Source organism: Zea mays, chromosome 3 (genome assembly GCF_902167145.1).
Source record: "Zea mays cultivar B73 chromosome 3, Zm-B73-REFERENCE-NAM-5.0, whole genome shotgun sequence".
Lineage (NCBI taxonomy): Eukaryota > Viridiplantae > Streptophyta > Magnoliopsida > Poales > Poaceae > Zea > Zea mays.
In genome coordinates this window covers 190,576,522-190,602,745 of record NC_050098.1, presented here as the reverse complement: position 1 = coordinate 190,602,745, position 26,224 = coordinate 190,576,522, and the positions used below count along the sequence as shown (strand labels likewise).

At 43.7% G+C, this 26,224-nt stretch overlaps 3 protein-coding genes across 4 annotated transcripts; 1 reads left to right on the top strand and 2 right to left on the bottom strand.

The window, feature by feature from the left end:
• Positions 1-2,796: 2,796 nt before the first annotated feature.
• On the bottom strand, positions 2,797-3,546 carry LOC103652427 (tryptophan synthase alpha chain). Its single transcript, XM_023302105.1, has 3 exons — positions 3,493-3,546; positions 3,207-3,353; positions 2,797-3,117 (listed from the first exon to the last, which is right to left on the bottom strand). The coding sequence occupies exons 1-3, from the start codon at positions 3,544-3,546 to the stop codon at positions 2,911-2,913; spliced, it is 408 nt and encodes a 135-aa protein (XP_023157873.1). The 3' UTR covers positions 2,797-2,910.
• A 4,361-nt stretch (positions 3,547-7,907) lies between these two features.
• LOC103651072 (WUSCHEL-related homeobox 8-like) lies at positions 7,908-11,705 on the top strand. The gene is made up of 3 exons (NM_001301436.1): positions 7,908-8,629; positions 10,725-11,243; positions 11,339-11,705. The coding sequence occupies exons 1-3, from the start codon at positions 8,413-8,415 to the stop codon at positions 11,422-11,424; spliced, it is 822 nt and encodes a 273-aa protein (NP_001288365.1). The 5' UTR covers positions 7,908-8,412; the 3' UTR covers positions 11,425-11,705.
• Positions 11,706-12,166: 461 nt separating this feature from the next.
• On the bottom strand, positions 12,167-21,683 carry LOC103632695 (probable LRR receptor-like serine/threonine-protein kinase At1g06840). 2 transcript variants are annotated; one of them, XM_008654441.4, is made up of 21 exons: positions 21,020-21,683; positions 20,273-20,418; positions 19,574-19,721; positions 19,345-19,416; positions 18,924-18,995; positions 18,699-18,842; positions 18,538-18,609; positions 18,374-18,445; positions 18,036-18,110; positions 17,431-17,499; positions 17,129-17,197; positions 16,989-17,060; positions 16,726-16,812; positions 16,577-16,645; positions 15,737-16,227; positions 15,387-15,539; positions 14,712-14,998; positions 14,491-14,542; positions 13,750-14,000; positions 13,466-13,600; positions 12,167-12,793 (listed from the first exon to the last, which is right to left on the bottom strand). In XM_008654441.4, the coding sequence occupies exons 2-21, from the start codon at positions 20,370-20,372 to the stop codon at positions 12,443-12,445; spliced, it is 2,841 nt and encodes a 946-aa protein (XP_008652663.1). In that variant the 5' UTR covers positions 20,373-20,418; positions 21,020-21,683; the 3' UTR covers positions 12,167-12,442. The 2 variants fall into 2 exon arrangements, with proteins under 2 accessions (XP_008652663.1, XP_008652670.1); XM_008654448.4 differs by having other exon boundaries at positions 19,345-19,412; positions 21,020-21,401.
• Positions 21,684-26,224: the final 4,541 nt, after the last annotated feature.

The following is a 26,224-nucleotide window of genomic DNA, read 5'->3' as shown; positions in this document are numbered from 1 at the left end:
GAGCGTTGAACATATGACCACCAAATTCATGTGATTCATGGTACATTCCCTACAGAAAGTCCACCAGCCTCAGAGTATCATTATCTCGGAGAGACCTTGTCCTAGGTCTGTTGCCCACTGCATTTATGGGTATATAGGCTTACATCAATCCCTCATTGGTTATTTGGTTGTGATTTAATAAGCACATCCATGCTACTGTCAAATGTTGAAGGTGCTATCCTACAAAGATCATCATATATATTATGAAAGACATTCTCTAGGTCTTGTGCTATGCTTTGTATCCCATCAGCCGTGATTTGTAATGCTATGCCTTTGCACCTAGCAGAAAGATCTTTAGCAAGATCGGCATGGTGCTTGCAAATTACTTTTGCTTATTTGTACAAAAGTTATTAAACTAATAACCACAAAAATCAAACAAGCATTAAGCTGAAGCAAATATAAAAGTGTTTCTTCTTGAACAAAATTTATTACCTTATTCCTAAGAAGAACTTGTTGCAGTGTTCTTCTACATAGCCTCAACCTCTAAATAGAACAATAAAGATAATTAAAACAAAAGAGGTACATGTATTGTTCTAGCAAATACCTCAAATATCTGAAATCTATGGTGGTACCACGTGTAGAAGAGTCATAGGAGGAGTATTGCTCCAGCAAATAACCAGGCCTTGGTTCCCTGCGTGCATAAGCATATTATATTCGACATATGAACGCAAATAGAGCAGACCAAGCAAGATAAGTTCAATTTATAGTCTCTTCTATTTGGGTATTTGCAAACCCCTTCCAGCATTGCAACTAATTATCACCAAATAGATCTGATGTGTTGACTTGTTGTTCCATCAGACTGCTATCAACATCACCAAACGTTGGCAAAAAAACTCAGGAACCATACCAATCTTGATAAAAGCATATGGCCTTGCAGCAGTTTCAAATTGGTTGCCATTGACCCTCCAGAAGACTTCACCATCCAAAGGTATCTTCTGTTTTCTGCAATGTAATACATGAAGGAAAAAAACTTCATCCACAAAATTCAATAAGTCAACAGAACTGAGAAGTATAATAAATACATATATTGAACAATTATAATTGTGGGATGGCGGATGACACAAATGCAATCAAAGAAAACATTCATTGCCCAGTAGAGAATTTGGTATTAGAGCAAAATGGAAGTTGCTTCCTCAAAACCTGAGAGCCCAGTGAAAATTCATAGAATGAAAGCATGGACCAAAACCCAAGCTTGAGATTAAGAGTTGCGGTTTATACAGCTTGTTCCCATGTGTTAATGCTAACAAGATCCACCGTGCAGGGTAGAAGAAGCAGATTAGAAGATCTATACCTCAAAGAAAAGGCAGTTGGAGCACCTCGTTCAGCGTGTTCCCTTGCTCTGTTTCGGCTCGACCTTGATGTCCTTCTCCGCGTGCGGGAGCAGAGACAACATGTACTGCATTAGATAGGGGACACTCACATGTACGTGATGCGGCGGGAGCAGGTAATGAGTACCTTTTCCCTGTTCCAGAACGGCGCCACCGCGACCTCGACGTCTATGGAGGCGGGCTCGGCGTCAGGGACCGGGTCCTTGAAGCCGAAGAGCGTGCGCTCCGGACGCGCCGATGCGAATTGGTCAGGCTTCCCTGCATCGGTCGCCTCTACGGGGGCATCGACGTGCTTCTCCTTCTTCGCGTTGGTTGTGAGGCAAGGTGGTTACACGCGCAGGAAGTCCCTCTGCGCGTGGAGCCGCGCCAGCGGCCATGACCCCCCATGGTCCCCTCCTCCGTGTCGTCCCCTCCATCGAGGAACGCCGCGTCACAGGACTTGGAGAGGACCCCTCCTCTGTGGTGTCCCCAGCCATCACAGCATTGCGGGAGGTCCGCGTGCTCCCCTCCCGTCCCACGCGCTCTCCGACCTGCGATCTGGGTGGGAGGGAGGGAGGGGAGGTTTTGGGGCAGTGGCGGGGCAAGAATTCTGGGGGCACGGTGAGATTTCCGAGGATGGGGACGACTCGTGGGGCGGGGATGGTGGAGGCGGGGGCATGGAGCATGGGTGGGGATGGAAGGGGCGCGGGAGGAGTATGGAAGGGGCGGGCGAGGATGGAAGGGAGACGGGGGAGGAGGATGGGGCTTGCCGGCGGGATCATGGTCGGCGTGCAGGGAGCGCGGGGGAGGGGTCACAGAGCGAGATTGGGGGCGAGGGCGGGGGCGAGGTCACGGGGCGAGGTTGGGGGTGGAGCGGGGGGCGTGCGCGGATGGGGTGTAGCGGTGGGGCAGAACCGTGTGGACTGTGGATGCCTACGTTAGTGCCTTAAGAAGTAGTATAGATATACTACAAGTAGCAGTCTTAAATTTCCAAGGTGAGTGAAAAAGGGCAGAGCAGAGAACTCACATTCTGGCATGTCTTGACCTGCGTCTCTACATTGGAGCGCCAGGTCTGCACCTCCTGAAGCAGAGGTCAGCCATTCACATCTCATCAGCATCTGATCAGGGAAACAACTAAATCCTCAAACCAAACCAAGTGTTGGGAAATCCATGCGCACCTATTTCAGCTTCTGGATCCTCTCCAGCAACTCCGCCTGCGACGAGGTCAGCTCCTGCAACACAAGCACAAGGATTAGAACTCTGCTGCTGCAGTGCTGCTTTGAAGAACCCGGTGGCACCGCGCCCTCTATCTGAAGCACCTTGACTTGCCCGTCCAGCTGCTCGAACCCCGACGGTCTCTGCAAGTGAAGGATTAGAAATTCAGAATTGTGGATTCCATCACATCACCCGAGAGGCAGTTGGCCATGATCAGTGAACTAAGACATTGTCTCACCCATAACTGTATATTGTTAGCTTGTATATGTGATAAACACAGATACCTATAGTTATTGACATGCAAGGACATAAAATGAGAGACATGAACACGTAAGCTGTTCATGGATTTTCACAGATACCTATAACAATTGGACAAATTCGGGTGTATGCCAGCTTGTTTGATAATAGACATGAAGTTTCCCACACCACGTTTCAGAATTAGATTATAGTATGTGAAAAGAACAATGGGGAAAGAAAGCTCAGGTGTAACCCCCTTCAGCATCTCTATGACAGAATCAAGTGTAGTGCCTTTCTTAAGCGCCCGTGTTGCAGAAGCCTGAAATGATGTCAATCTAAAAATGTAAAATCTGTATCAGATCACATACTATGTTGCAGCTGCTGAGAGAAAAGGCCATCATGACTTACCTGAATAACTGGTCCATCAGCTAGTGGATCCGAGTATGGCACACCAACCTCTATAACATCAGAATCGCAGGAATTGAGAATCTTCAATGCTTTTGATGTGGTTGCCAGGTCAGGATCACCAGCAGTGATGAATGAGATGAATGCACTCTGAAAACTTCCCAGGTTAGACTGTCAGCTTAAATTTTGGCAGATGATTTTGTCAGGTTAAACAAGGAAAAATGGCATAAAAATACTTGAGGACAATGTTTTAAGAAAAAATGGAAATGAATTCAGTTGGGTGCAATACCTGGAATATTTTGGTAGATGCACAGTGCTCGAACTGATCGACCATGATGTCCATGGCTCCCATTTGTGATAAGGAAATTGAAAATGGAACATAGCCCCCAAAGAAAATGTTCAATTGCATTAGCAGAGTTTGCAAAAGAAAGGAGGAGGGATACGACATCCTGGGCATACCAAATTCTCAATTCTCTGCTTCTCATCCTTCTGGGAGGCCCGATGGTCAGAGGTGAGCACCTCTGCCTTCCCTGCTCGGTTTGAGCACCACATGATAGTCTCCAATATTGGAGACGACCAGTCTACCCTTTCAGAGAAGGGCTATGACGCAGCACGTGCCCCCGCTCTCGCCCCTCTTGAGGAACTCCTCGTCCGTCTTGAGGTAACCCCTTTTGTTTTGGAACTGTTAATGCTTTTCTAGTTGAGCTGTATAAATTCTAGATTTTTTTGGAATATAGAAGCACATTTGTGCTAAACCTAAACTTGATTATCGAACCTGAGAAACGACAATTCTAATTATAGGAAAAAATATTTGTAAGAAAGTACCTAGACTTGTCAGCGATCTATTCAATCCCAGGCCCACTTGTAAACAACTTCTTTGTAGCCTTTTTGAAGAGAAGAGATAAGAGAAGACAGGTTGATCATTAGTCATGCAAAATAAATTACTAAGGTTCAAAGTTCAAACAGCAGAAATAAGAAATCAATTCTGGAATCATATTTTTTCATTAGTGTAACTCAATAGACCACCTTTTAGATGCATCCAAGAACAATTGTTATAGTTAAATCAAAAGCAAATATGAAAAGAATCATAAACCAAGTAAACAAACCTGATTAGTGCTTTAAACATCTGGATAGGCTTGTGTAGTATATGTTGCATCAGGGTTTCCATACAATGTAGTATATGTTGGCTCAGAATTGCCATAAGCCGCAACATACCCTGAGATAGGATTACACAAGAAAGTTAATGCAATCTGGTGGATTCTGCGACTATCCTTTTACAACGGGAATGAGATGGCAGGCGAGTCAAAGCGATCTTGTGCCAACAGTCATCTTTGAATATTGGTGTGCTGGCTCTCTTTTGTCCATAGGAAAATGTTTGACTCGCGTAATAATAATTGGCACCGACGTGCATGTGAGCCTATAATTTAAAACATAGAGATGTCAAGATCAGATTCACAGGCTGAGCTGCTTCCTTCCTTGTGCAGTACTTATTTTAAAGATGATTTGTAAAAAAAGCAATTAAAATAGTAAATAAAAATCTATGACTCTTTTTGGCAAAAACTATCAACGTCAAAAGCTTGATGCTCCATTATTTGAAACACAATGGTACTTACGTTTAGGAAGAAGGGATCCTAAAGTGTATAGTTCATACAATAAGGTGACGTCAACTGCAAGTCCAAAATAAATAAAGATTATCCTAGTCCAAAATAAATGATCTTGGACCATAAAAATTGACCTGAACCATAAAAAATATGATTCTGATGTCTAAACTTCCCTGATGAGTTGTCCAACATTAAACCATACCTTTTTTCTCATTTCGTGCTAGGATCAAGGCCTTGCTACCTCTACCAAGTAATCTGGATGTTGAATTTAGCAGCAGAGTAGAGCAGAATAACCTTAGGATGCAGGTATTTTTACAAACTGGTGTCATGTGTTTTATAGTTTGGTGCATCTAATCATTATACAAAGGGGTGTTAATTACTACTTCAGTACTTCTGAACAAGCAAAGTGATGATGCAGAACGAGGGCACATGGCACTTGGTAACTGCTACTTTTGCAGAAAATGCAGTATAATGCAAAACCTTGTAATGGACTGACACTGGTACCATCTATACTGTCTGAAGTCACTGTCCAGACTGAACATTTAAATCAGTCAAAATTTGCCTGAAATACTTTATTGGGTTACAAACAAATGACATTTATCTGCAGCTAAAAACTATGGCCGCTAATATTGAGATCCCTGAATTGATTCTATAAAAACGAACTACAGATTGTTGAATTTCTGATCGACAACAGAAATCGTAGGGGAATGGATGTGCTGATTCAACTGGTCATAGAATTTTTGTGCAGATCTCAGCATATAAGTGCATGATCTATGACAACGCTACTGCTATTCTGCTACCTGAACCTGTTGTACTGCTACTCTTCTACTCTCTTGTGAGCGACAACCAAAGGAAGCTCGTTGCTACTACTCTACTACCTAAACCAGGCGTGAGCATCACATTACGCAAATGAAATCACCTCTGCTCTCGATGTCAATGCTGTCAATATTGTCCAGATCGATGTCTTAGCATGGTTTACTTCTTACTGTTCCAACTGAACTCGGTTAATCCCACAAAGGAAAAATGCCATAGTTTCCTAGAGATATCAATTGCAGTGCTAAGAACAAGCAGAGAGGGGAAAACACCAACCAATCATTGAGGTGGTTGCCCTGTATGTGTGATTGCACATAGTAGTTCACATGATTTGTTAGCTCCACGATCCCCGCTTCTGGGTTTACTCTTTTGACTGCTAAATCACCAACATTTGCTAGTCTTCCCTGAGCAAATGACAAAGATGACAAATTCTTCGATTAATTCAGTACCTTGTAGATGGTATTAGACTGGGTAAGTAAAAAAGGCAATTAAAAGCTTGATGGTTCCATTATCTGAAGTTTGTATTCACGATTAATTTGGCAAAACTATCAACGTCAAAAGCTTGATGGTACTTCCATTATTTGAAACCAGTGATAAGCATTTCTAGTAGGTACAGTGATAAGCATTTCTTCAAACTTCAGAAAATGGACACCACACTTTCATATTGATTGAAGGCGTAAAGTATGACCGATTAATTCAGCAATGCATCAGCTTTTACAAGATTCAGGGCATTTCCAAACAGACATGCCAATAAACAAAATTCTTCAGTGGTTGCAAAATCTGTGAGAATCATTAAGTGACAATGCATCAGGATATCTCGTTGTCCAAATCATTTCTGTATATACATGCATAGTTTCAACAGGATGCTATTTTTGTCATCACAAGTTCACAACCTAAATCAACCTCAGTTCAAACAAACAAGGAACAGAAACAGAATATCAGGTAAAACTGACCTGTACCAAGCACCGGATCCAAAAGTAGACGCGGGGAGACTCCTCTTCGCTGCGAGGCAGTCAAGGGGGAAGTCTGTCATGGGACAGTGCCCGCAGGCCGCGGTCCAGACGTGCACGGCACGGACCGCTTGCCGGAGTTGCCGCGCCATCGTTGTGTGGCCCCCTGCCGTGAGGCTGCCTAGGAAGAGCTCGGTGCTGGCGGCGACGAGCAGGGCCACCTCACTCTTCAGCTTCTAGATGTCTCGGAAGATGGGGAGGAGGTGGTAGAGCAGAACCTCTCGTGACGGGGAGCAGCAGGCCCGCTTGATCGGGTGATGGTGGTGGGAAGGGTACGGAGGGGATGAAGGGGAATGTACGAGCTCGTCGCCGAAGATGGAGGAGGACCGCTTGCCTCCTCCCAGATCCCATCGCGGTGGCCTTGCTGCTCGTCTCGCAACATTTGCATGCCACGCACCATGGCATCGTGGATGGCCTCCTCCAGGTGCCGGATCTCGACCTCCCCCTCGGTCGCATCTGCCTTCCTCCGTGGCCTCGCTACCAAGGTCAAGATCATCGAGATCGACCTCACCGAGGAAGACGGGGAAGGTGGGAAGGGCGACGTCTCCGGTGTTGAAGGGGATCGGGTGTCCGGTGTTGAAGGGGCCGCGACTGCAAGATTGGCGGGGGGAGGGCGAGGGCGGCGCCATGGATCCGGGCTTGGACCGCGCTGGTGACAGCTGCGGGGAAGGGGCGACATTCACGCCACCGGACGTCCGCGCCGCCCACCTCTCCTTCGCCTCTGACGCCCATGCCCTCCGCCGGCCGGGTCGCGCGGAGGTCGCACGATTCGCGGCAGCGGGGATGCGGATGGGGATGGGGCGGCGGCGGCTCACGCGGGGTGGGGAGGGGAGGCGGGGGAACGAACGCGGGTGTGGGCGGGCGAACGGTGTGGATTCACAGAAGCGAACGGATGGTACAGATTCACCGAAGGCAGAACACAAAAAGGCAGGCTACTATTGCTTACTTAATAAGTAGTAGAGATTTGCGCCCATCTTCAATGTTAAGGAAAAGCATAACGTTTGTGCTGCCGCGATAATTGCTGTCTGCGTTTGGGTCCCACCGCCAGGGGGCCGGTCGACGTCTCCGTCCACGGGTCAGGTCTCCTCCCGCTGCCCGACGCAAGGAGCCATTGACCACCCAAGGGCCCCTGCCTAGGACGGCCCCACCTGTCTGTCGTGCCGCTGATCGCCCGTCGCTGATGGGGCCCGGCCAGCCCACCCACCCCTCCGCACGTCACGGCGTAACGCGCGGCGCGACCCATCCGTCCCCTCCGTGTTCTGTCCGCATGCGCGCGCCGCCCGTAATTTCTTTCCGCCGCGAGTCGCGGCGCCCGCTCGTGGCCGGTGCGCGCGTCCACAACCGCCGCCACCGCCTTCCCACTTCCAAATACGCCTGCTGCCACTTTCCCCATTCCTGTCTGACCATCCCCACGCCCCCCTGCTGTGGCCTCTGCTCTCTCCTGCCAGTTCACCTGCTGCCTCCGGTGCCCGCTGCTGTGCCTCGCTCGCTCACCACCACCAATCGCCACCCCGTGCGGCAGCCGCGCTGCCATCCCGCGGAGGACTGGAGGAGCACGCATATCCGAGCCTTCCCTGCCGCGTCGCATGGACTCATGCTGTCGCGGGCCGCCTCCCGCATCGCCTCCAACCGGGTGCCTGCCTAACTGGCCGATTTTCTTCCTCGCGTAGCCCCATTCCGCAGCACAAATAGCGCGTCACTTTCCCAATTTCTATCGCGTGCCCCCCTTCCGATCCTGCCATTTCGTGCATCCTGTAGCGTCTGGCAGTGCGGGGGTCATCGGGGATGGAGTGGGTGGACAGGACCAAGGCCTCCGCCGCCGCCGCCGCAGCGGCGGCGGACGAGAGGGCTGGGGGAGCGGAAGGGCTCGCGGGATACGTCAAGGTCATGACCGACGAACAGATGGAGGTGCTCCGCAAGCAGATCTCCATCTACGCCACCATCTGCGAGCAGCTTGTCGAGATGCACCGCGCCCTCACCGAGCACCAGGACACCATTGCAGGTCGGTCGCCGCAGTTGCGGGCAAAACCAATTGCTACTCTCTGCTCGTCTTGTTGTCTGTTATGGGGGTTTGCAAACGGGAATTTTTGGGGATTCCTTTGCTTTTCCTTGGGACCTGCATTGTGGCTTGTCCCATCTTTGCCTCTTTGTCCAGAAAGAAAAATCGTGTAGTTTTCTTTTCTTTTTCTTTTTTTTTTTTTTGCCATGGCTTCTCTAAAGTCCGCATGCTTTGGTTATTTATGAATAGAGCTAATTCTGGCGTTACAAGAAGATGCGTTGGCCGATCATACGAAATTATTAGCGGTCAAACTCTTTTCATTTTTACTCGCCGTCCAAGATTTGCTATTATAGTTGTTTATCGCTTCATGAGCAGGTTTCATTCATCACTGTTGGCCTTCTGTTCAATTTATGTCCAGTACTTTAGTCTGCCATCTCCAATTGGTGAAGAGTGAAGGAGTATCTTTTCACTCTGTTCATGTTGCTAGATGCATAGTTTCGGCTGCCTGGTCTGCTTTACTCTGCTCGCCATCTGTGTACTATGGCTTTTGTCTAGTCCGTTTTACTCTGCTAGCCGTCTATGTACTATCTTACAATGGTAATCATGGGTATGGGGGTAGTAAGAATATAATTCATAATGTGTTGCTAGTTTCTGTCATTAATTAACTGTAGTGGTTTCTTTTGGATTTGTTATTTGCACGAGATGCTACTCGTAACATATCTTGGTAATGGAATTGTAATGACCATCCTTTTCTTTGGTTTAGTGAACCAATTTACAATGTGTGTTAGGCTGCATTGTTTCTTTGCAGTGAGGTTAGGACAACTGCGTTAATGCATTGATTACAGAAACCCATAAACTAGAACTTGCAAGCAGAATTCCATTTAGTGGACCTTATTGTCTGGTTGAACAGAACTTGCATTATTTGTTGTGCACTTTGTAGATACCTGACAATAGGTTATAAGTGCCAACACATCAAAATGGGAATAGGTTTAGTCAATACCAAGGAGTGGGAATCCTTGTTCTTATTTGCTTCTCTCTTTTTGAGTTAGTGACCTAATCTACATGCATTTTGATTAATTTCTCAAGGTCATCATGGTTGCAGCATGATTGTTATTTGTGCTAAAATTCTATTTTTCTCTATATGATATGGTTTCTATGCCCAAGCAATTAGTTCTTTAATTGGAAGATTATCATAACCCCTCTGCAAGGATGACACACGCAAATAGAAAAATGGTCCTTTAGTTAAAGAAATAATAATGAATAGCTATTACGACATGATTGTCATGTAGGGCCAACCAATTGCTATTCTGTGCCACGTGCACCCTGCCACAGTGCCACCCTGATTATTCCATATTCTTCTGCTGTCCTGCAGAATCTAAGCTTGACTTCCAAGGAGGTACAAGTTTTGCATGTGTCTTTCGTTGGGCCATCAGCCCATCACACTTGCATTTTTACTACGTGGTTGCCATTTTTTTATTACTCATAGCCGTTACATATCACTTAATATTTGAAATTTCCGAACTTAATCATGCTGTAATCAATTTATATACTTCAGTTAGCTAGATTCTTCTCTACTTTTTTTCTCTCAATATGCAGGAGAGCTGCGTATCATTGCATTAAGAAGAAAAGCCGAATACAAATGGCCTGCGAGGCTGCAACCCCGGGCAAAGGAGTCCGAAGAGGAAACCCAAAGAAAATATAAAGAAACTACTAAAAAAGAGAAGGCCAGGTCACAACCACTAACTACAACTTCCTAAGAATTTCCTGATCCAAGAGCACGCAAACCAGCTGCTCCAACAAAACACCAAAGATTGCGCTCATCCATAAGGGACCGGAGATTTGCATAAACTTTTTTTAGCTTTCATTAGGTCATTTTTTAAATATTCCGTATTCCAATGATTCACCCTAATTACTTACATTGATGGCCGCACAACATCCCACCTGTCCCTTTTTAGAATAATCTTTAAAACAGACTTCACTGAATTTGCCCTTCCTCCTGTACAAGTGTTTTAATGCTCCTTTGTAATGTATGCATTGTCGATGGAATATAGTCCCTTCTTTTTTTTCCCGATCAACTGGGTTTTTGTTTCTTCTTCAGGAATTAGGTTTAGTAATCTGTACTGTGATCCTCAAATTATCCCTGGAGGCCACAAGATCACAGCAAGGCAACGATGGCAACCAACACCAATGCAGCTGCAGATCTTGGAGAACATCTTTGACCAAGGCAATGGAACACCAAGCAAGCAGAGGATAAAGGAGATAACGGCAGAGCTCTCGCACCATGGCCAAATCTCGGAGACAAATGTGTACAACTGGTTCCAGAACAGACGGGCACGGTCAAAGCGGAAGCAGGCCGCTTCTTTACCGAACAATGCTGAATCTGAAGCTGAGGTGGACGAGGAGTCTCTCACCGATAAGAAGCCGAAGTCAGATCGGTCGCTCCAGGACAACAAGGCTATGGGCGCTCACAACGCTGACAGGATATCTGGGATGCATCACTTGGACACTGATCATGACCAAATCGGTGGCATGATGTATGGATGCAATGACAACGGCTTGAGATCGTCTGGCAGTTCTGGCCAGATGTCCTTCTACGGGAACATCATGCCGAATCCAAGTATCTTCTCCGCAACCAGCGCCATTACTTCATTAGGCAACGTAAAATTCCGAAAGAGTGTTACTAAAAGTTTGGCGTGGTGTTGGTTTGTGCAGGAATCGATCATTTCCCGGGGAAGGTGGAGAGCTCCCGGAGCTTCTCCCATCTCCAACACGGGGAAGGCTTTGACATGTTTGGATGACATGATGCGGCGCTGAGTTACCGTGTAAAATGTGATGGTTGACACATCGTGCGTTCAATTTGCTGACATGAAAGTTGATGTTGGATGTCCGTGTTGCTTATCACGTTCTGGTTAACCACCTCCGCGGATGGTAGCTAGCTTGAATGAACCTACTCTTTGGGATAGCTGTAAGAGGTTGATATTATAGTTTGCCCGTAGTCTATATACGCTGAACTATCAGCATGTAATTCTCCACGTTTGCAAATTTAGCACGGGTATGCAGCAGCCTGTGGTTAAACCTTCGTGTGTGTGAAACCATTTCTTGCTTGCTTTTACTCTATGTCTCTATTGCATACGGACATGTGGGCAACGATGCCTCCCAGCAAGTGTTGACAACTAACTGCCCATCTGCTTGCTACTTGCTAGACCGGTTTTCCGCGCATTCACACATCGGCGAGCCGTCGTCCCTCCGTAGCCGCTGCGTTCTGGAGATCATCGACGACGCGCCGTTCTTTCCGTTGTTTTTTTTCAGACGCGGGCGCGAAGCTGCCTCTGCCTGCTTCGGTGACTGCCGCCTGACCTCTCCCATCCCATGGCGGCATCGCCCTCCTGGTCCTGGCAGCTCGAGTTCGCCAGTCGGCAGTCGCCACCCCAACCTCGGCTCCGACCGTGCTCCCATCAGCTCGACCAAACTGGCCAGCCCTTCCGGCGCTTGACAATGGGCGGGGCATGCGCGGAAGGCGTTCGACCAAACACCGTAACGAGATCAACACCGGGGGCAATTCTGATAAATTACGTCAGTAACTCAGTATATACCCCTCATCTGTATTCTTTACCAATGCCACTATTACAGCACAACCTGGTCCCAGCAGGCTCCAGCACAGTTCACAAAAAAACTCATGTACAGAACAACAACTCACCTGCAGGGCAAGGTAACACCACCCCACCATTACTCCTGTCCTGTCACTACTTACAAGCTAGTTCACTACAGATCACAGCCGCCCGTCAGGTGTCTACAAAACCTCCGGCTCCAGCAACGCTACCGAGGAGCCACCATCCCGGAGGGGATGCCACTGTCCGCCTGACCACTGCCAGAAATATGCGACGACACGTAGAGGGCCCCGGTGGTGGTGGTCGATGATGATGACATGGACTTCGCCAGCAAGCCCGACCCCGAGGTCGAGGACAGGACGTCCTCTCCCTCGGGCAGCATGCTCCGGATGGTCTCCAGCTCTCTGACAATGTCGGCCATGTAGGGCCTCTCTTCGGTGTCGTCCCGGCAGCACCTTATTGCGAGGGAGAGGAACCTCTTTACGCATTCCGGAGGGTATGAGGACATCCGGCTGTCTATGATCCCGGAAACGTCGCCTGACTGGTAAGCGATGTTTACCTGCAGCAACAGAGAATCGTTCCAGTTTTAATTCATCTGTCTGAATCCATTACAATCAATAATCGTGCTCTATATAATGCACAAAAGATGCAGATAGTTCCTTTGACATAGGCAAATCCATATTGACGTACTCTATTTGCTGTTTTGGCGACCACTTTCAAATAACTACACGGAAGGTATAGCCCAAAGAAAATACAATGCAAAGACGGTACAATGCGTTGCAACGGACCTCTAACCCTTGAAAACGATATTAAATTCCTATATTGATTATATTCACAAGTATTTGTTTTTTTTATGAACAAGATTCAATATAGGTCTTTAAGCCACCAACATTTTTTTTTGCTGACGCTTTTACAATAAATGGTTAGTAGAAGTGGTATTGTAGGTTACTATGCCCAACTATAGGGTAACATACTAATGGTAGGGTGGAGTAGTGAAGCCACCATCACCAACTAGGTTTTTTAAGGTGTATAGAGATAGATGTTCCAAACCTATTTATGTTATGCTAGTGAACATAAAGAATGTATTCACGGATTTTGTAGTATATGAGAGGGATCGGTTGGTTTCCTAAGTGCCAATGCTGCAGCCGTGCATACTCTCAATGCTTCACAATATATTTTATCTATGCACGAGTAACCAAATCAATAAAGAGCCGGAGTGGAAACTTTTTACCTCTCTAACAATGTTTTTACCATGCTGGATTGGCTTCATACCAGTCAATAGTTCAAGAAAAACAACACCTAGGCTATACACGTCACTTCTTTCCGTCAGTTTATGGGTCAGGAAATATTCTGGATCGAGATAGCCCTGTCGAAGGAAAAAGATAAATTTTATTATCACCTAAATTTCCACACCATATTAGTGGGCTCAAATATTCCCTGTTATATGACAAGTAGCAGTAAATGGGATCACGGTGAGTGTGGTATTGCTGCTTTGCTAGGTGTGACGGCACTTACTGGGGTGCCCTTAACAACAGTAGAGATATGAGCTGGCAAAGTCCCTTCAATATCAGGCACTGGAGCAAGCCTCGAAAGACCAAAGTCAGCCACCTTTGCTACAAACTTGGAATCTAGAAGAATATTGCTGGCCTTAACATCACGATGAAATATAGGAGGATTTGCCTCGGTATGTAGATATAGAAGTCCTTTCGCAGCACCAAGCGCAATATGGACCCTCTGACCAAAGCTCAGAGGTCTTTCAGTCTTAGCTGTGAAAATGTTAAATTAGATTATATATATGTGCTTCATCATATTCAAGTCAAAAAATGCACATTAAATAAGTCAATGATAAGCTAAAGCTAGACCAAAAGCTTCATATGCAAACATGCAATAGCGATAATGCACGCCAGATATAAATTCTATCGGATAGATGTGACCATGGCGTTGTCTTTAATGTGAAAGCACATGATGGCATATGTATGCATAAGCTGAGCTAGGCTGTGGATGTATTCTTAGGCAACTAGGTTTACATTCCTCCTAAGACATTGTTCGCTTATTCTCATTCCATGTGGATTGGTGTGGATTAGGAGGTATTGAGGTGTATTTTGACTTGCTATAAATTTAAACCGACTCAATTCCATCTAATCCACATGGATTCACGTCAAAACGAAGCCTAGGTTGATCTAGTTTTTTTTTATTATATATGATGGTAATATGGAAAACAAAAGAAGATGTTTGAACATGTCACTTCCCACTTACCAGAAAGATGATCACGTAGGGTACCATTGGGCATGAACTCATAAACCAGCATCTGCAGAACACAATTCTCTATGAGGGGAACGTACTGCACACTAAATAAAAAAGACAGCAGAATCACTAGTTCTAAGCACATTTTAAATTCTTTCACAATTTGTAGAGCTGTGGGAAAGTTTTCAACAATATACTTGTCCATTAATAATTAAAAGATATGGAAGACACACCTGCTCGTCTTCTTCATCACAATAGCCAACAAGAGAAACCAAATTGCGATGATGTAATCTTGACAGCAATTCTATTTCTGTGCAGAACTCCTTTGAACCTTGCAGAGAATCTTCATGTGCACGTTTGATTGCCACTGTTGTTCCATCAGCTAAATTTCCTCTGTAAACTTTTCCATAACCCCCTTGACCAACTTGAGCTGAAATATCAAAATCCCTTGTTGCCACAGCCATTTCGTCAAATGTGAAGCATTTCACACCATCAACCTTGACAGAAAACCTTGAAAGTACTGCCAAATAATATGCATCTTTAGAACATGTGATCATTTTGGAAGAAATAGATCCTGCTATTGGAGTGAACCTAAGTCTACACCATGAGGCTATATTTTACGCACTACATCAATTAAAAAATTAAATAATTTTACTGTTCACAACTCCTAATATAATGCTTTTAAATGTGGTCACGAAAGAAAGACTTAGGACTTAGTTCCAAATTCTCAGATTTAGATATGCAAAAAATATCGTTTTACTTTATGTTTGTATAAAAATTCCTGAATAGATTTCCTTCTCATCTTAAAACAGCATGGCATTTTAAGTTGTCAGATAGCAAATTCAATCTATGCAGCACACGGGAAGCTATTTACATTTTTGTAAGGATAGAAGGGGGAAATCCCTTACATGACCGTCTTGAAATTGTTCGTTGTTTTCTGCGCCTTTTCATTATAAAAACTGTAGAAAACACAGATACTGCAATGGCAGCAACAATTGTCCCCACCAAAATCCCAGCAAGTGCACCGCCTTTTAAACCTGGCGACGCCGCAGTACGAAATTCTGCAAAAAGGTAAGAGCCAGTAAACCAGAGGTTTATCAAATTGGTTGTTGCATTCTGTGCAAGTACAACAGTATGGAACATGTACTACTTTTGGCTAGGCAAAAGAAATGCAGATACACTCTGACGGTTTCGATTAATAGTTTGGTATGATAGAACTAGGAATAAAATGCCTTGCTGCAAAGTAAGTTTCACATACCATCTGCATAGAAACCAAGTGTGAAATTGAGAAGCTCATATGGACCAAAAACATCTAATAGAGTGATCTGCCATCCAGCAAGTACTTCCCTAAGCCGCACAACCTCAGCCATATCGAATAAATTTGTATTATTTGGGAATAACTTTAAATGTGTATTCAGCCTTGGGCCAGCCTCCCATATGTAGCGTTCAATGTACAGCTGATAAACACGCAATTCCAGCAGAGAGGTTAAGTCATTCTCAAAGGCTTCTTTATAGGGTCGGAAGTCCGATATTCCTGGACTCTTTAGTCGAAATCCAACTCCCAGAGGCGCAGCACAGAAGCAAGGAATAGGGGATGATGGATTGTATTCAAAATTTGTTGGGCAAGGAAAACACGTCGTACTAACTTGCTTTCCCTCTCCAGATGGGGCATCAGTTACAGAAGTAGGTTGACAAAGATTAGCAGCTCTTGCTGCATTAGATGCCGTACATACAGGGTTTCCATAAAGTCTGCAGAAAAGCATAAATTTATTGATGCATCAGAAACTCAGAAGATTCTGTTGGAAAGTTAAGTTTTCTTCTATCAGTATTATTCTATGATCTGCACAACCGTAATATCTGTCATACAAATCGACATCATTAGTGACTGAATGACAGGTAAAGCTCGTAATTAGCAAATTCATCAGACCTTTGCAATTGAAATTTCATATCCCCAACAAACTATACAGATGAGCATATTACATGAGTGTTCCTTGTCTATCAATGACATGACTCATGAGCACTGCCTCATGCTTGCTCATTCCCCCCCAAAAGCATGTGTATACTAAAGAGGAAATATCTCCATGGCAAAGAAACTTACAGAACCGTGACATTTTGTGGAGGCTCAAATACAGGTGGAATAGTGTCAAGGGAGTTGTTTTGGAAGTCCCTGCGTTATTTGAAGACTACATTACATAAAAGTACATATCAAACCGAACTAAGAGAGAACATATGTGAATGTTATCATACAAAACAAGGGCTCTATTTCCCGTGAAAGTAATGTTACTCCAAATTGTCGGTGGAACAGAACCGTTTAGGAGGTTGCCATTGACTGACCTGTAAAACAGCATTTTAAGGTAACACAACATAAGTAGAAGAAAAGTTTTGGCCAGCACATTGTTACATGAACTTGAAAGGTATGTTCATTAATATTAGTTTGATATGAAATATTTTTTTTCAATAGAAGGATATTAGTGGTACATAAATTTTCGAATAAAATAAATAGTACTTACAAGTACTGAATATTAGGTAGCCCTGAGAAGTTTGATGGAACAGTTCCTTGAAGAAAGTTGTGTGATAAATCACTGCCAAAACGTAGAAATTAGTGGTGTTCTACAAAAAAAAAACTAGCAAGATGTCAACAGATACATACATTGTAGTAATATTTGAAGCAAGCCTATTAGTCGGTATAGATCCTTTCAACTGGTTCCAGCTAAGATCCCTGAAAGCATATACCGGAATTAGTACTAAAATATTTGACAACTAATATCCTGATGCAAATTGAGTAGCAGATTTCTCATTCTAATATGAAGATACAATACTAAAAGCATTTAAGAAATAATATTGACAAAATATATGTTCCAGAAAGGCTGCAAGTTGATGTAAAAGGATAATATATGATTGTAAGATGTCCAAAAACTGAGAAAGGAAACACTGCATTTAATCTGGACTTACAAGTAGCCAAATTTAGGTACGACACTCAAATCTGGAACAGCTCCTTGCAAACTGCAGTTTCTTAGACTCCTGGTAACATGTAAAAGGATGATTTACTCAACACGTCTTGATTTGAGTTTAAACATGATGTTGACCGAGTGGCGCTTGTCCTTGAATGAATATAATGAAGTAATTGTTGTTTCAGTTATCAGTGAGAATAATCTCCACAGAATGAAAGAAGACTACCTATAAAATTTTAAATCTAAATATTTCCAGATAAATGGACCAGTTGCATCCAACTATTTGGCAGTTATAGGCTGCAATAGTAGAGGAGTCAGTGTAAAAACGAGCTTTTAGTTGCACACAGAGCAAATTCTTTCTTATCTATGTGACTCCCTGAACTTTGATATACTACCCATCTCAACTAAAAGCATAATCCATTTGGCAAATTACAAACACTTTTATTCAAAATATTCTTCTTTTAACCTTAGGTTTTTATTCACCAATGCCTACATTTTTAACGACTGTCCTCAATAACAGTTGCAATAGCTCTTTAAATTATTTCACCCTCATCTACCTCAAATGCTGAAAAGAGAGAACATGAGGGAAAAGGTTGTTACACTCACAGCTTTAGAAGTGTTCGTATGTTGCTGTATTCAGCAGGGATGGAGCTTCCACTGAAGTTGTTATTATCAGCCTGACTATAAGTACATAGATATGAGAAATGTTTGTCATAGATAACAAAAATGTCTAATCTATACAGAATAAACCAAAAAAAAATCAAAGACAAAGGCCTGGACCATTATCTCCTTAGCATGCCATTAAATTTACATAAGCAAGTGAAGCATCATAAAATTGGTGGCATTACTTAAATTTCTTAAACATCCAGAGCCGAAGGAGGAACCTCAAGATATCATGAACAAGTACAAATTCTTAACAATGTGCTGCAGAAAAATGTACTTACAGTATTTCCAAACTACGTGTATCTGCTAATTCTGGTGGAAGAGGCCCAGATAAATTATTGTTATCAACAAGGCTGCAAGTTCACAGCACAAGATATGTTAACTTACAAGTCATCTGCAACTTGCAAAACAGAAAATATCAGAGAAAAAGTTGAGGCCTGCTTACAGATGAAGGAGTGCAGGTAAGCTGGACAACTCAGATGGGATTTGCCCACTTAATGAGTTATTATTCATGTGACTGAAAGGTAAAAATGGAACCATAATTATTACTAAGCTAAATCAGAAGCATCATGGATGGGCAGAAAAATAAAGATACTTGACACTTACAGATGTTTAATGCTTGTTAAGTTAGCAAAAGATTTAGGTATGGGGCCTGATATGTTGTTCTCATCTATTTGTAATCTGTTTAAGTTCATCAGGTAACCGATCTCATCAGGCAAAGAACCAGATAACAGGTTACCATTCAAAGTTCTGCAAGATTGTGGATGTGGTAGTTAGCATTGTCTGTGAAGAAATGGTACATGAAACTTTGGTTAGAGAAGAGGTACTTACATGAGCTTCAATGTTGTGATATTTCCAACTTCTTTTGGGATGTTACCAGTCAAATTGTTCCACATGAAGTCCCTTGAAAATTAACAATTTATACAAGTTAGTAAAATATGCTAAATACAACAGCTATTCCTAGAAAAGAGAGAGAGAGAGAGAGAGAAATAAACAGCTGCAAGATTATCATGGACAAAAGAGATCTAACCAGGAAAATAAGCAATTAAAATAGATTAATCAAAACTCCTTTTTGTAATATCTTTTCAAGTTCCTTGTTAATCAGAAATTTAGGGATTTTATCTATAGTTAATTAACCGTGTAAAGCATAAAGTAGAGCTGTGACTCTGAGGCATACTGTTTATGGAATGCTCGAGAATTCTCAATTCATTTTCCACAAGTATTATCAATGGCCTGCCGAATTAGTACTTACAATGTTTTCAACTGGGGTAGGAGACCAATCTCCGGTGCCAAAGTTCCGGAAAGATTCATCTTAAACAACTGTCTACAGGGATCAAAGGCATACACTGTTACTATTAAATGTTACGGTTGTATGGAAAATGGCAGACATAAATAACAAACATGCAATAGGATGTAAGAACAGCAGTCTAGCAAGAAAACCATTATGAATGTAATAAATCATGTGGAAGAGTTCATCATACATTTCTGTTACATGAAGATATGAATCACTTGGTATCTTGTCACAGAAGATTCCTGTCCAATTGGATGTGCATGGATCCCCACTGCCCCAATTTTTAAGCTTATTAGAAGGATCAACCAGGCTGGCTTTGATTGCCTTGAGAGCGTTCACTACAAATATCAGAGAGACAATATTCAGCAGCAATTTAAAATATCAACGGAGTATCTGAGTAGTGCAGAATGGAAATGCATACACATTTCAATAGGTGCCAACAAGAACCAGTCTCTAGTTATACTGCCTACTTGTTTTGCGAGATACCTAATGCCTACTTGAACATGGTATGTATTATAAAGAGGCCACATTTCTCATCATGTCTGTGAATTGCTTTTGATTGGTCACGATTATTGTTTTGTTACTGGTTCAACAATAATGGTATACAACACCATTACATACGCATCATGCAATCGGAATTTGGTCTGTTGACAGTTAAACAAAAGGATGAGAAGCAAAATGGGTTCTGCAAAACTTTATGTACACTCAAATTATGCAATCAGAAACAATGACTGAATCCAAACAAAGCAAGGTCTGCTTGAATCAAAGCTTCAGGGAAATTTCCAGCTATAGATGGTAAAGCTTTTCTCATTTGTTCCTGGCAGGAGCAATTTCCAATTGTCTGGCCCAAAGCTCGGACTGAAGAAGGCAAAGAAAACGGGAGATTTACCTTCAGTAGGGTCAGTTGTCTGTCCCCTCGCGACATCCACGTAGCCAGCGCACAAAACAAGCAGGATCACTGCATACAGCACGCCTACGAGGTTGGTCATGTCTGAACAGGAGATCTACTGGCGGCAACCTGTCAAGTTGTCATCCCTGCAAGAGCACAGTTGCTAGCAATCTGAGATGACCCGAACCGTGGAAAGAAACAAATGGTTAGTAGCAGGCAGTATCAGATGATTGGCGAACCCAAAATGGGCGCATCTGTTCACTCCCCCCCACACAGGCTGCTGACAGGGCTGTCTTATTATGCCTACGGTGTGAAAGCACTCCAGCGGCCCCAGATTCTCCGGTCTCAACAGCCTTTCTGAGTTCTGACCTAACACCGGGCTGCCGTTCATACCAACAGCCCCGCGAGAAAATATTGCCCGGGCGCCACTAAGATCAGCTACTAACTTTTGTTGACTAGAGAAAAGTAAAACAAGGTTGCATGTTGCTTAAACTCCACAGCAGGTGGTAAAAAAAGGACAGAAATGCTGACGGTAACCCCATATAGAAAGTAGGACATGCCAACTGAAACTACAGGGCTCTGCTCGTACTGTATGTATGTAGTATAAAAACAGAGCTGTGATGATAATTCGATGGTCCATATGACCATATCAGAAAAGAACAGAAGCGAATGATCAAGTAACCAAGCAAAAAAAAAAAACCGTAAGCAAACGAAATTGTAAGAGAAAGCAAGGGGAAGTGAACTCACCACCAGAAGTACGTGCCGGCCAAGAGCAACAACAAAATCCAAGGAACCGGCCGGCCGGCCTTGGGCTGGAGCTACGACCGAGCAGGCGAGCACCCTGCTCCCTGGACGGATCGACCAGGACCTCTCGATCGAGCTCCAGCAGCAGGCACCTTCCCGATCGAGTTCCAGCAGCAGGCGCAGGCGCGCAGCGATCAATCAGCGAGCAGGACGAGCGGCAGGGGAGAAGCACTCGAGTCGAGAGCAGGCGAGCAAACGGCGGACGCCCGCGCTGGTTCCTTTCCTTCGCCCTCGGCGCCCGTGGCGGGGACTGGTGTGTGAGCCGACAGCCGAGGCGAGTGGGTTGTTGGGCAGCTCGGGATCCTTCGTTAATGGCGCCGTGCTTGCTTTTTATACCGCGCACGTCGCCGCCGCGGCGTGCGCCCACGAATCGTTCTGTCCCCGGAATCGGACGGTCCCTACCTGCCGTCCTGCCGCTGTCCGGCTCCGCCCGCTCTACACTACACTACAGGTGGTGGGATGGGAATAGACAAAAAAAACGGCCCACTACAGGAACTCAGCTGGAAAGGGAGAAACGCGTGCGCTACTGCGTTAACCGTGGTTTCAGATCAGACTGATCAGTCAACTGCGGTGGTGTGGAAACACCGTACAGCTCGTCGCCACGCTTGCAGTGACGCCCCCGGCCGATAGCTCCTCCTTTGTTCGCGTTCGGTTCGGAGGACCTAGCTCCAAAGTGTCCGAGTCGACGTTTAATGATCCCGCAGAAAAGATAAAAAAAAACGGAGATTGATGGATGGATGGATGGGGATGGTTGGTGGTGGTTTACTGGTTTTCTAGTGGCGATTTGGCAATTTTCTGCTGTCCATCCACATGGGGGCGAGCTGCCTGCTACTTGGCAGTTTGGAATAGTACGGATGCGTGGGCAATGCAACAGTGTTCATCTGATGTAAGGGTCTGTTTGGTTGGGCTGTGGCTGTGAAAAAAGTTGCTGTGGGCTGTGAGCTGTGGAAAAAGCTGCTGTAGGCTGTAAGCTGTTAAAAAGCTAAAAACCGTTTGGTGGAAACCACTAAAAGTCGTTAAAAATTCTTCGATAAATGTTTTCACAGTTCCATCCGAAAAACCACTAAAAGCAAGTCCAGAGGTGCTTTCAGATTTGCACTACGAGAAAGTCGGCTTTTAGAAAAAGCTGCTTCCTGGATCCAGCCTTTTGGTTTGCTTTTGGCTTTTAGGGGGGCAAAAGCCAAAGCCAAAAGTCAAACCAAACACACCCTAAGCAGCCTGCTGCCCAAGTGGCCAAGTGACTCGTAGAAGTGGTACGCGGAGACGACTTGTCATGCTCCCTGCCTGCTACCAGCTTTCGTACGGTGGTTCATTGAGGTCTCCTGAGATCTGGGCATCACTCTTCGCATTGTGATTTGTGACTGCCGATGCCTAGGGAACGGAGAGCCCCCTTGTGCCGGTGCCCACTCAATAAAGAAATATTTCTTGATCGTTCAATCTCAACCGCTTCGCTTCGGTGGCGTCAGATTGGGTTGCGACGGTTGGTTAGTCAGAGGTGTATTTTATTTTCAAAGTGACCGGTCTTTATGATAACCCTTTGGTGCTTCTTTTCTGATGATCGTGGGGTCCGTTTTTTTGTGGCTTCGCTTGTACACTGCGGAAGGCCTCAGGTTAAAAAAAAACGTATACAGTTCGTACTATATACTGCAAATAGGTGGTACGTACATCAGTACATGATCATGCGTGTCGTTCTCAATGTGTTTCTATAATCATCAATGAATCGGTGTATCGTCGGCATGTTGTCACACCAAAGTACTAGGGGTCTGTTTGGTTTCCTACCTAAGTCGCCACAATCTGCCTAATCTTAGGCGTTCGAATTGAAGAACTAAGCTTAGGCAGGAAAGTTAGGCAGGTTGTGGCGCTTTAGGCCGCAAACCAAACAGCCCCTAAGTACTAAGAGCAATTGAGAAATTCATACACTCGCGAGGGGTGTAGACTAGAGGCTTGTTGGATCAGTGCGCTGGCAAAACTGTAAGCATATAAACAGGTTTGGACATTTGGTGTGATCTTACGTAACTATAAACCCCTCAGGTACAACTTTTATGATGCTGGACACAAGCACCAAGTGTGGTAATAGGTTTTCTAACCTCACTTCTAACACTAGGTCTAAACCTAGATCAAACACTATATGCAGCGGTGTAATTAACTTAAGCACTTTATAAAAGTACATAAGTTATAATCACTAAGTGATCTTTGAGGAGTTGGGTGTCTAGAATTACTAGGAGAGTCTCAACTCACTTATAATGTTTCTCAGCTCTCACACCTTTCAGATGGTTGGTTCACGTGGCATATATAACCCCAAGTTCAAAACTAGTCGTTGGAAGTGACGCAGTGAATATGCACACTCATCAAACACTTCGATGCTCAGAGCGAACGGACCAGTGCTTGTCCATGTTAGCTAGTTGTTAGAACTAGCCATTGCCAGTTGTTTGAGTTAAGGCACCCGGTGCTTTGATCGGTGTTACCTTGAACCCATCTAGTGCATTATAGCCCTCTATGGTCACTTTGCAACCCTCTTTGAGTACCACTTCTAGTGGGGTATTTGGTGCTATACCGGACGTGTCTAGTGCCTTATGGATCTCCCTAAACATGCTATAGTCTTCTCTAGGTGACATATCTGTTGTCATGTCCCATGTGACATTCGATGCACAACTACATGTTCGGTGTATTCTATTGCAGTAGATCTTCTTCAGTACATTATAATAGTCGCCTAGAGGAGCTGAATAGGTGAAATCTAAAATTTAATCACTTAGACCAAAACTTGGTCCCAAATAATCGAAGTAAGGGAGATGAGTTCTTCTTGCAAAGTGTTACTCAATGAATGTGTGGAATAAACTTGGTGGCAACACAAGATGATTAGAGTGGAAATCAACGCAAGAGAACTTAGGGAGGAAGAGGGAAAACAAATCATAAAGAACAAATACAAAGGACACGGCGATTTGTTTACCGGAGTTTGGTTTCCAAATGAAACATATGTCTCCATTGAGGCGTTCCATGGGTCCATGTCTCTTTCAACCATCTCAAGTGATTTCAAAGATCAAACTTAAGTCCTCTAGCTTTTTTCAATCGAGAGACTGGAGTCTCCGCAATATACTTCATACATTGAAGCCTCTTTCTAGATTTATAATGGATGAGAGTCAAAACTCTAATATCAAGCTCACAAGATCGAAACACACACACTCTTCTCTATTGCACTCTCACAAGGCACTATCACAAGTCAAACTAGAATGGCTATCACTTGCTCAATTCTCTCTATTGTGGCACTTGAGAGTTTTTAATCTTTTGGGAGTGTTTAATTGAGAATTTATAATTGAGAATTTAATTTTATATTTATATTACTAGAATCGTCACATGTTAGAATACATGGCGTAAAACTTTTATGGTAGAATAGACATAAGAAGTGAGTGGGCTATCATATGACATATAAAGTTTTATTTGTTGCGAGAAATTTTAGATTTGTCTAAGTCTCTTTTTAGACACCTTGATTCTTTTATACAGGATGTCACAAGAGTACAAGACAAATTACTATATACCTTCTGATGCTGACAGTTATCCTGTGAAATGGAGTACTCGCTCTAGTGGTCAGTATTCTAGATTTTCTCTCAACATTGCGTCAGTATTGTCGTCGAAGACCATCGATACTATATACAGGACAATCATGTTGCATAATTTAATTCTATTTTATATAGGACAAGAGGATTTACCGTATCGTCCACGAAGCAAAAAATGTGCATTATCCTTCAACTAGTCCATTAACCGTGCTTCCACGGGGCTAGAATCTAACTGGGTTAGAACACAAGAACATATTTTTTTATTATGGAAACAAGAGTTCCCGCTTTTCGCATGAGATGCGTACAACCATTACATGTCAAATATTGACTTAATGAACAGTTCTTTGAAAAATGAAACTAACTCGACGAAACCAAATAACATTGCTATAGAAAACACTAGGCACACTCAAGTCTTGCATTTGATCGTCATCCATGAAACGCAAAGATTTCCATCGCCACCACTTCTAGAGCTTGACACACATCGAGAATTTGTTGATGTACATCCTCCTTTTGTAGGAGTCTCCAGAACCTGAACCAGTGGGTACCTCTGAAGATGACCTGCACAATTGATGCTATTGGTTTTTGATTAAATGCCACCTCATTTCGAGTAAGCCAAATAGACCAAAATAAAGCTGATATTCCAGTAAATAGTAACTTTTTGTATACTAGACCACAATTACTTGCCCAAGACCCGATAATATGATTAATGTTGACTGGCGTTTCTATTTTTAGAGCAAGATAAATTATCCTCCAAATATTTTTGGCAATATAGCAATCGAAAAAGAGGTGGTGTATACTCTCATTAAGGTTGCAAAAGCAACAAGTCAAGCTACCTTTCCATTGTCTTTTAGCTAAATTATCTTTGGTAAGGATCACTCCCCAATCTAAATTCCACAAAAACACTTTTATTTTCAGGGGGATTTTAAGTTTCCAAATCATCTTGTTCCGATTGTTGTTGGGATTATACATCAACAAATGGTACACAGATTGGACAGAGAAAATTCCATTCTTATGACCATCCCAAACAAATTTGTCTCTAGATGGGCTGAATCTAACCGTTGTTAGCAAGTGTAACATTTTTTTTCCACTCCACTAATTTACTTCCCGTAATTGTTCGGCGAAAAGATAAATTAAGATTCGTGTCTAGACAAACTTCTGCAACCAAGGCCGATTTAATGCGCACTGTATTAAAAAGGTTCGAGAATTGCTCACAAAAGGGACGACTGGTTAGCCATTTATCCTGCCAAAATATGGTGTTTTGACCATCCCCCACTTGAAAGTGACCCAATCTAAGAAACTGATCCTTGATGTTCATTAGACCTGACCAGAAGTGTGAATCACCTGATCTTCTAGATATTTGAGTAAGGGATTTATCTCCTAGGTATTTATTTTTGAGTAACTGTTGCCACATCTCATCCTCATTAAGTAATTTGTAGAGCCATTTGCTGAGTAAGCAAATATTTTTTATAGCTAGATTAGAGACGCCTAAACCTCCCAATGCTTTTGGTTTACAGACAATATGTCACCTAGCCAACCTATATTTCCTTTTACTGCTTCCTCCCTGCCAAAAGAATCTGGACCGGATAGCATCCAGCTT

Coding starts and splice junctions, on each gene's coding strand:
- LOC103632695 (XM_008654441.4), bottom strand. CDS start 20,372: ATGACCAACCTCGTAGGCGTGCTGTATGCAGTGATCCTGCTTGTTTTG. Junction 18,111..18,373: donor ACACGTAGTTTGGAAATACT/GTAAGTACATTT, acceptor ATGTACTTATAG/TCAGGCTGATAATAACAACT. Junction 15,540..15,736: donor ACTTGGTTTCTATGCAGATG/GTATGTGAAACT, acceptor ACCTTTTTGCAG/AATTTCGTACTGCGGCGTCG.
- LOC103652427 (XM_023302105.1), bottom strand. CDS start 3,546: ATGGACATCATGGTCGATCAGTTCGAGCACTGTGCATCTACCAAAATA. Junction 3,354..3,492: donor CATCTACCAAAATATTCCAG/GTATTGCACCCA, acceptor GGAAGTTTTCAG/AGTGCATTCATCTCATTCAT. Junction 3,118..3,206: donor CTGATGGACCAGTTATTCAG/GTAAGTCATGAT, acceptor ACATCATTTCAG/GCTTCTGCAACACGGGCGCT.
- LOC103651072 (NM_001301436.1), top strand. CDS start 8,413: ATGGAGTGGGTGGACAGGACCAAGGCCTCCGCCGCCGCCGCCGCAGCG. Junction 8,630..10,724: donor GCACCAGGACACCATTGCAG/GTCGGTCGCCGC, acceptor TTTCTTCTTCAG/GAATTAGGTTTAGTAATCTG. Junction 11,244..11,338: donor GAACATCATGCCGAATCCAA/GTATCTTCTCCG, acceptor TGGTTTGTGCAG/GAATCGATCATTTCCCGGGG.